The sequence below is a fragment of the Microcaecilia unicolor genome, chromosome 4 (genome assembly GCF_901765095.1).
Source record: "Microcaecilia unicolor chromosome 4, aMicUni1.1, whole genome shotgun sequence".
NCBI lineage: Eukaryota > Metazoa > Chordata > Amphibia > Gymnophiona > Siphonopidae > Microcaecilia > Microcaecilia unicolor.
The window spans coordinates 336,400,914-336,411,551 of record NC_044034.1 but is presented as its reverse complement, the minus strand read 5'-3'; the positions used below and the strand labels follow the sequence as shown (position 1 = coordinate 336,411,551).

Here is a 10,638-nt window from a genome sequence, read left to right as displayed (position 1 = left end):
GACGGAATTTATTTATACCAGCGAGCCGAAGAGTTATGTTGAACATTAAGTTGGTGGTGTCTTGCAGTAAGTTATAAGGAACAACTGCAAGGATCTTGCCTGGTATTTATGACCTGGATTGGCCACTGTTGGAAACAGGATGCTGGGCTTGATGGACCTTTGGTCTTTCCCAGTATGGCAATACTTATGTAATTGTATGTAATTCTTCAGCCTAAAAAAATCCTTCCACAGATTTATTGAAATGTACTATAGCTGCAAAATGTTTAATTATAGACACATTGCAACCCCCCCTCCCCACCAAAGCAATGCCAATGAATTTAAACATGATGCCAAAAGAATAGATTTTTTTTTTTGTTACATTTGTACCCCACATTTTTCCCCACTCATGGCAGGCTCAATGCGGCTTACATGGGGCAATTGAGGGTTAAGTGACTTGCCCAGAGTCACAAGGAGCTGCCTGTGCCTGAAGTGGGAATCCAACTCAGTTCCCCAGGACCAAAGTCCACCACCCTAACCACTAGGCCACTCCTCCACTCATAACTTAGTATAGAAGCCTGATACAAAGTTATCCAAAACAAAGTATTAATCAGTAAAGCAAATATATAAACCAATGGTGCTTCTTTATGGGATTTTAAGAAAACAGTTTTAGGTTTCCTACTATAAATTACTGCAATTGCACAATTAACATAAAAATAACTACAAAAATGTTTACCTCATGAAATAAAACTATTATTGAGGCAGTATACCACATTTCATTGTGGATAAAGGAAATTTCTGGATTATGGGAGTTTTTTTCTAGATAACATGAAGTCAACCAGATTTTTTCAACAGAAGGTTTTCTGGATAACAGAAATGTTGGCCAAAACTATTTCTTTTTCAGATAATGGGTCTTTGGATACAAGGTGCTCTGCTGTATAATATATATTTACAGCCTCATTTTAGAAAGGATTTATAAGTCAGCATCGACATGTCCAGGTCTGCTGATGTAGACCCTTTTCTAAAACAGAGGAGAAAGGGGCCTTTCTGCACCAAATATAGGCAGTATAAACATCCATTTTAGGAAAAAGTCAAACATTTCAATGGGTTGAAAACCAGCACATAAATCTGATAGCTGGCACATAAAGGTTTATGTTCGTCACTTAAGAAAAATAAACAAGTATTTTCCCTCTGCTGTTACAGAAACCGGTTCCCCTTACCATTCTGATTATATATATATATATATATATATATATGGGGGGGGGGGGGGGGGGGACAAAAGCCATTGCGGAGGGTTTTACAGCACAACCTCCCCTAATTCCTCCAATGAAGTACTGCTTAATAGCAACTATTTACCAAATCTTAAATGTGTTTGCAAGCAACTGTAACGCCTCATGTTGGTTTTTAGGACACATTTAGTCCCCTTCTGAAACAGGGATTAAATGCCTATCAACATGTCATATCCTTGTCCCAAAATATGCCCCTTTGCCATTTGCACATCCTTGGCTCTAATATGTGCATATCCCAGGCTTTGTAAAATGAAGACTTAAATGTTTCTTTTGCATAAATGTCTAAGTGATGGGTTATGCATGTCTGAAACACAGGTCTTGTAAAATGACGGCATTAATGCAGTGCACTCTGCTTAACTATTTATCTGTGTTGAACAAACTAGATGTATATGATAAAAGATTCTCAGAGAAGTGATAGCAAGCCACGACACAAAAAAACACCCCAAAAAACAGCTCTTCATATAGCCTTCATCTCTTCATAAAGTATCTGTGTTTATATCAAATGCCCAAATAAGTTATTTTCTTATCAGGTTCATTGATATCTGTTTTTAAAATACATGAACTATTAATGTGTGTGTACTGTATTCATACTGCATACGTATACACAGAGGAAATATTACATAAAGCTCTTGATTCCTTTAGAACTTTTAGTACTATTGTTTTTAAAACCATCCTACAAAAAAAAGAATAGAATGGGTGCAAAATCTTATCTGATCAGTTGTGAGAGTTGGGAGATCAGTTGCTGAGCAAAGTTAGTATTTTAAGAATACACAACTCCAAAATGATAAAAATACATTTCAAATCTTGAAAACAAAGACAAATGCTATCGATCTGTGGGGAGATGCTCATTAACAAGGAATGGTGGCCCCATAATTATTAACATACGGCATTGGGATAGCTGTCATTACCTTCTTGATGAAAAGAATATTTATCTGAAAGCTATAATCAAAGTTTTAATTAGCACTGAAAAATGAAGGCTGCTTTTTTTTATACTTAATACATTTTTTAAAAAATTGGCCCATCTATTTTTTAAATGGATTTCTCCTGTGTATGTGTGCAAATTCAGACAAATGGTCTCAAGTGTTATGTCTGAGTTGCAATAGTTTTCAAAAATAGTAAAATCAGCAGGTCTGAAGATATTTTTATATCACTGTACATTACAATGGAATTCTGCTTTAGTAATCTTTTCATGAAAAAGAACATTGAGAAAATCACTGGATCATGTTCTATTTTATCTATGCCACAGACATTAAAAATACAGCTACTGCAGCTACTGTACATATTCATGTACAGAATTTTAAAATACAGTATAAAATACAATGGACCAGCTGTTTTAATGAATTTCTACCATGGGAAATGGCTTTAGTGCACTTATCTTTACATATTGCGTTCTCTGTTCAGGTCTTTTGTCAAAATTGGTTTACGTTAAGTCCACGAAAAGACTAAAAACCTAGAGTGAAAAGATTACATGTGTTGCCAAAAGTGTAAATTTAATTTAGCATATTATATATGGTTCATATATCTAAGCACATACGTTAGTTTAAAGGATATATTATTATTCTGCTAAGAAAGTTATACTTTTTAATTTGTAAATACTTTATATTTGATTGAGTCTCAATTAACTGCTGCATACTCTTCAAGGTCTATCAATGTAAATCCTTTTATACAACTTTCAGAATTGGGTACTTAAGTCTGCTTTTAGACGCAGGAGGAATAGGAAGGAAACAAACGAGTCATTCTGAGGAGGATAATGTACAACTGATGACTGCAAAATTAACCACTGTTTATATAAAATATTTATTTAAGTCCATTTCATGTAAAGATATATAACATGAGAGCAGATAAAGACCATTTATCCCATCCAGTCTCCCTATGCAAGCATCCTGTTCAGCTCTGTATGGCAGAATTTTGTAGAATACAGTTAGTTAAGCTACTTAGTTTCATTTGTAACTATATGGGTCAAATTAGGGTAGGGTCAAGCAAGCTGGCATATGACAGCTTATTAATATGCAGTGCTGGATTACAATTAAAGCCCAAGATTGTTTCTCTGACATGATCTTTTCCTTCCTTCTCTAACTCAAACATCAAACAAACAGTGTTTAATTCTAATCATCAATATACTTCCCATGGCTTTCAAATCTTTCAGTCATATTCATACCTTTTCTCATGTATTGTCAAGGTACTATATACAGAGAAAGAATGAACAGCTGAACGGCACTGCTAATTTGGATTTTCCCTGACACAAGGTATACACAGGTAAAAATACTTGCTCAGAGAAGGTTAGAAACAGGGCACATTGTGTTTGTTAATTTTCATTTAAGGACAAAGCTTTTTACTGAAAATATAAAATAGAAATAAGTACATGATATATTTGTTAACCCCCGAACTATGTGCACTGCAGCTCAAAATGTATTGTTGAAAACAAGGAAGTTCAGTGCTTAAAATGAGACGTGCACTGTACACTGCTTTACAAGTTGCTTCAAAATAGAAATTTCTAAAGAAATGGAAATATTTACTATAGAATGACATAAAATAAATGAAATCAGGCTATTTACAACATTTCCTTAGCAAAACTTTTTAAAATAAAATATCTTGAATTAACCATAAAACATGCCCTTTTAAGTATTGCTTTGACCTTTTGTCAGCTACTTTCAAGTACCATGGCTATAAATGTGAAACTAGAAATTCCAGGTAAAATGTTTTTAAACTAAAAAATTTATGTTACATGATGAAAACCTGCCTTCCCACTCAAAAGCACTTGGAAATTTTCTAAATACAGATTTTGAAACGTAGAAAACATTTACATCTTTGAACAGTCCCTGTACTATAGTATTTTCTTACTTTTGTGTGTGTGTGCTTTTGGTTACTCACATTTGATATGAAGTTAATCCAACAGAAGACACATGGTACATAGAGAGGACCTGGGCAAGACAAACTAGCCTAGAAGCAGTTTAAGCTCAGAAGTACAATGTACTACTACTTTATATAGTAGAATGACAGTAAAAATGGTTATGCCAATGAGAATGGAAGAGTAGTGGGTTTCGCATCCAGAGTCCACAGACAGCAACACTTCAGTATGCATATATACAGATTTTGAAAACACACATGAAATCAACAATCTGATAAATCAAATAGAGTGCCATCAAACACACTTTCAATCTGCATTCCATCCCATTTCCACTAGAGCAAAAGTCCAAGCTTTTTGTGAAGACAATGTCAAATATGTACAGTTCTTTTAGTATAAATTATGTAATCGCATGTATGACTGAAGCTATTTCCTCATGCATTCTAATGAACACCTTCATTTCCAGGTACTCCATTCTTCTTTGAATACTTGCTAGTACATTTTCTATTATCTTCCAGTTTCTAACCAAAAAAAAAAAAAAAAAAAAAAGTATGGCGTTGTAATTATAATTCTCAAATATACTACTTAACATGGATATAACCTTCAGAAGATTAAAAGTGTCTAACAGGCTAACGGATCATATTGTTAATATTAAAACAAACAAAAGGAAGGGGATAACCAAAAGAAATATATAAAACAAAAAGGACCAATTGGGAAATGCACTAACAACAACCCATTGTGGGTATTTTAACAAGGCTGTTCAACAATTTCCTTGAAGTTGGCAAGATCCCACCTACAATGTGGATACCCTATATAACCGTAATGATGGTACCTACTATATACTTGTACACCCTGATCAGTAGGAATTTATCCCTGAGAAATAGGATTGTTAACAATATCTAAGAACCTTAGGGCCCTGTTTACTTAGCTGCGCTGTAAGCGCAAACTTTTTAGCGTGTGCTAAAAATTAGCATACGCTAACACTAGAAACACCCATAGGAGTATAATGGGTGTATCGTTAACACATGCTAATTTTTAGCATGCATTAAAAAGTTAGCATGCCTACAGAACAGCTTAGTAAACATGGCCCTTAATCTAATCTGGCAGATGCAAAAATGAGGGGGAGAAAGTGCTGCTCATCACTGGATGCTGAAAGAGCATCTGACCAACAGAGATGGAAAGTTCTATTTAGGTGATGGAAAAGGTTAGGCTGGGGGTAAAGTTTTTGCAATGGATGAGAGCTATGTATTTGGCACCCCAGATCTGTGTTAGAGTGAATGGTTGAATGCTGGAGCTTTTTTCGTTGGGCCAAGGGTCCTCCTCTCACCCTTATTTGCCCTCTACATAAAGCACTTGCCTGTCAGAATACGACAGAATTTATATATTAGTGGGATATAGATCAGGAACAAAACCTATAAAATATCCCTTTTTCCTGATGCTATTCTGAGCCTGACCTGCCTGCATGTGACCCTACTAGTTATGAAGGAGTTGGAGTGTTTTGGGTGGGTATCTGGGTTTAAGATTAATATGGCAAAATCAGAGGTTCCAAACCAGACCGTACCAGATGAGATGGCACAGAGGCTATAGATTTGCTTTCCTCTTTGGTAGGCAAAATAAGGGTTGAAGTACATAGGGGTCATGATATGCCCTAAGGCGGCAAAACGGAATAAATGAAACTATGATACTTAATTGAAAGAATTAACCTTCGTCTAACCTTTCTTGGCTTGGAAGGGCAGTGGCGATAAAAATGGTGTCCTTGCCAAAGCTGTTATCTGTTTCAGACACGCCCAGTGGTGATGCCTAGACCCCTAATAAATTAACTCAGAGGCTGATTTTTGGCTGTATATGGAAGAGGCAGCTGCCCTGGGTGGCTGGAAGCATGTTATACCAGGGGAGGAGGAAGAAGGGTAGGGGGGGACTGAGGATGCCTTACAGCAAGATACACTACTGCAGTGGGCCAGGCTATATGGATGGGGACAGATTCCAAGCAGTGGATTGAATAGTCATCCCTGCACATTATTATATTGAGCTACATGCCCTGAATCCCTTGGTGGGAGGGAAAAGATGATAGTTGTCCATACATAGGCCATACATTGGTGATATGGAAGCAGTATAGGACTTTTCTCCTAGGAGGAAGGCATACCCTTGGTATATGCCAATATACTATAATTGAGAGCCTGACCTGGTGTGGGGGACAGCACTATTAAGATGAAAGGATTGTGTGCCCTGGGCCAACTGATAGGAGAAGAGGGGGTTCAGGGATTTGCAGTATTGAGTGAGAAATATCATCTGGGGCCTGCTGATTACTTCCCATACCTCCAAAACAGACGGATGTGTTACATAAGAACAGTCTAGCCCAACATTCTACTTCTAACAGTGGCCAATCCAGGTCACAAGTACCTAGCAGAATCCCAAAGAGTAGCAAGATTGAATGCTACCAATCCCAGAGATAAGTAGTGGCTTTCCCATATCTATCTTAATAAAAGATTATGGACTTTTCCTCCAGAATCTTGACCAATCCTTTTTAAACCCAGACACACTAACTGTTACCACATCCTCTGGAAATGAGTTCCAGTATTTGTTTTAAAAGTACTACTGTGATCCAGGATACCCTCCATGAGGGGAATCATCTCAAAACTATATGGTCTTCCGAATATAGCCTCTGCTGATAAAATGTGATCCATGGTAAAGTGGAGAAAAGGATTTAGGTGGAGAGCTGGATAAGAGATAATGGCGTGGTATTTTTCATCTGCACAGGAAGCTGCCATTTCCACTAACTTGGTAGAAAATAAGGTTAAAATTATGTATAGGTGGTATATTGTTCCTAGAAGGATACATAGGCTATACCCTGCAGCAAACAGTGTTACATAGAAACAGAGAAAAATGTAGGCAGATAAAGATCATATGGCATATCCAAATCTACCTATAAAAACAAAACACCCCCCCCCCCCTCCAAATGAGCAGCCTCGTAGTCAGCAGGTGTTGGAGAAAATGTGTATGTGCAGGCATGTTTCTGTACAAATAGTGGGTGTGTATACAAATGAAAATATATTGTGATGCAGTGTAGCAATGGTTAAATGAGGTTTTAGGGATCAGCCTCCAACTAGAAGCTAAAATATTTCTAATTGTTTGAGCACTGATCCCCAAGAGAAACAAGGGTACCACTATAATGCACTGCAGAAACATCCAGAAATAGCTGCTGCTTGGAAGCAGAGAAAGTTGCCTTTACTTAGCAACTTATTAAGATTATGGGACATTTTTTTGGCCAAATTAACAGCTGTGCGACATGAAGATGTGTGGAGACCTTATATCATACTAGTTCATGGTTTTGAATATTGCTGGATAAGATGTCAATAAAAAATGTAAATTAAAAAATAAGAAAAAGAAAGCGTGCAAGAGACAGCGAGCGAAGGTTACCTAAAGGACTAAAATCAACTTTTTCTTAAACTGAACTGACTTTGGTCTTGTTTCCCTTGTAGTTTTTCGTTATATTGTAGATACTTACTTTTGGGGTTCAAAGTGATACCTCAGAGGTGTAGACCAGCATTTTTTCAGGATTTAAATTATTTACCTTTCTTTCCACTCTGCTTAGGCCTTGAGGTGCTTCCTCCTCTATGCCACACTGACAACTTCTACTGCACTGGTCATTTTGCTGCTTGGTTTCCATCTTTCTAAACTTAATTTTTTTATTTTATTGTAGCAACTCTGGGACTACCCTCACCTCCTAAACAAGAGTTGAGCTATACTTGAGACACTACAGTTGTCCTTTTTGAACGTCATAAATATAGTTGTATTTAAGTTGATCTGGTAAACTCTTAGAAATAAAAATATGGTTGACCCTTAAATGAAAATGTTTACTACAAAAATATGGCTGAAAATTGTGTGTAAACCAATGGTGCATTTTAATACATTTGAGTGATCAGACTGTGAATTAGTTCTACTGGGTTACACTCCATTTTAGCTTTGAAACTTACCGTGCAAAATAGTCTTGTCTCCAAATCTAAAAATTCTTAAAAACTTCTAAATCTTTTGAAGGTACCGGAGAAATGTTGTTCCAGTCATCTTCAGGATAAGTTTCAAAATTGGATGTGTCACCCTCATGGGATACCTTTGGTATTATTGGAGGCTAAGAATAAACACAAAGCAAAATTGGATTATTAGCACTACCCAATGAAGACTAGAAAATTACAAGCTTTTTTTTTTTGCCTATCCTATATACTTCACCTCCAACGTTCGAAATGTGCCTGGGACCGTGCCTCCCTTGGAGGTGGTCTGCTAGGCAGGCACGCACTGACGTCAGTGACAGCTGATACCAAAGCAAGGGGAGGAGTAGGGAAACATGTGGAGCGTGTTTCCCAACTCCTCCCCCTGTGTTACGGCCCACTGGACCCCCCCTTCCGTGACACAACCGTCCCCCGCCGCCGTCCAGTACCTGTGCTGACGGGGGACCCCAACCCCCGTCAGCCAAAGTCATGTGCTGGCCTTTGCGGCGTGGCTTCTTCAATGATTTTGTGTTCAAGTTCCTCTGCGTGCGTCTGACGGGGGGGGGGGAGGGGTGAAAATGGAGGGACGGCAGAGTCTGGAACAGCGGGGTAGGGTGGGGGATGGCCTTGCTAGCGCCCGTTTCCTTCCCTTTTGAAACGGGCATTTTTTACTAGTATTTGTATAATACAAGCGAATACCTAAACTGATTGAATGGTGTCCTCTTTTCTGTCCCATTTTTGGAGTTCTTTTCTTGGTTGTTTATGTTTTTAGACTTACACTGCCTGGACATGCATTGCCATTTACAGGCGGTATAAAAAGTCTCAAACAATAAGAGTTGCCCTACTGGGTGAAACCAAGGGTCCATCTAGCCAAGTATCCTGTTTCCAACAGTGGCCAGTCTACGCTGTTTTACCCCAAGGATAAGCAGTAGCTTTCCCCAAGTCTACTTTAATAATAATTTATGGACTTTTCCTTCAGGAATTTGTCCAAACCGTTTTAAAACCCCACTACATCAACTGCTTTTACCACTTGCACTGACATTGAATCCTAGAGCTTAACAATACGTTTTAAATATGATACTATGAAACTTCATGGAGTGTCCCCTAGTCTTTGTACTTTTTACCCGATTCACTCTATTCAGGATTTTATAGACCTTTATCATATCTCCCCTTAGCTGCCTATTTTCTAAGCTGAAGGGTCCTAACCTCTTTAGCTTTTCCTCATATGTCATTTCACCTCCCTTAATCATTTTGGTCACCGTTCTCTGCATCTCTTCCAGTTCTACCACATAAATTTTGAGATGCAGCGACCAGAACTGCACACAATTCCCAGGATTCTACATATCATGCTGAGATTTCCACACAGAAATCAAAGCGTATTTCTCAACAATGCACATAACTTAGTTAACAAGCTACTCAGTGCTGATAACTGGATGTTAACAACCAATTATCAGCTGGTATTAGAATTTATGTGCACTACTTGCTAAAATTTCTGTAACATAGTGCACGTAAATTTAAGTCGAATAGTTGAAAAGTAGAAGTAACATAGTAACACAGTAGATGACGGCAGAAAAATACCTGCACGGTCCATCCAGTCTGCCCAACAAGATAACTCATATTTGCTGCTTTTTGTGTATACCCTACTTTGATTTGTACCTGTGCTCTTCAGGGCACAGACAGTATAAGTCTGCCCAGCACTATCCCCGCCTCCCAACCACCAGCCCCTCCTCCCAACCTCCGGCTCTGGCACAGACTGTATAAGTCTGCCCAGCACTATCCTCACCTCCCAACCACCAGCCCTGCCTCCCAGCCACCGGCTCTGGCACAGACCGTACAAGTCTGTCCAGCACTATCCTCACCTCCCAACCACCAGCCCTGCCTCCCGATCTTGACTAAGCTCCTGAGGATCCATTCCTTCGGCACAGGATTCCTTTATGCTTATCCCATGCATGTTTGAATTCCGTTACCGTTTTCATTTCCACCACCTCCCACGGGAGGGCATTCCAAGCATCCACTACTCTCTCCGTGAAAAAATACTTCCTGACATTTTTCTTGAGTCTGCCCCCCTTCAATCTCATTTCATGTTCTCTCGTTCTACCATCTTCCCATCTCCGGAAAAGGTTCGTTTGCGGATTAATACCTTTCAAATATTTGAAGTGGTTATGGTTATGGGTGGGTCATAGGCGTTTCTAAAATCTATTTGAGTGGTTATAGAATACACCCGCTTCGTCTCTAATTTAGGCATCAAGATTTACACCAGGTGTAACTGACGATGACTAAATTTATTCACATGGACCGGCACTTGGCATATTCTATAAACCACTTGGAAATTTAGTCTTATTCTATAGAGTATGCCAAAATTAAAGAATATGCCAGAGTGAATTTCATTTCGGCGCCAAATTGTTAGGCGTAGAATCTAGCCCAATACTCAAAGTGTGGTCTTAACATAGAGCAATACAGAGGCATTGCGATATTTAGTTGTATTCTTTATTCCTTTCCTATCCTAACACTGTTTGCTTTTTCGGCTGCCTTCACACACTGAACA

The 10,638-nt window shown here is 38.4% G+C and overlaps 1 protein-coding gene across 3 annotated transcripts in view; it reads right to left on the bottom strand.

The window, feature by feature from the left end:
- Positions 1–494: 494 nt before the first annotated feature.
- The window catches only part of PRKX (protein kinase X-linked), a 135,769-nt gene continuing 125,625 nt past the window's right edge, over positions 495–10,638 (bottom strand). For all 3 annotated transcript variants that reach the window (XM_030202077.1, XM_030202076.1, XM_030202078.1), the window contains 2 exons: positions 8,085–8,236; positions 495–4,631 (listed from right to left, as the gene is read on the bottom strand). In XM_030202077.1, coding sequence (XP_030057937.1) covers positions 8,111–8,236 — 126 coding nt within the window. In that variant the 3' untranslated portion in view covers positions 495–4,631; positions 8,085–8,110. The remainder of the gene's footprint in view (positions 4,632–8,084; positions 8,237–10,638) is intronic.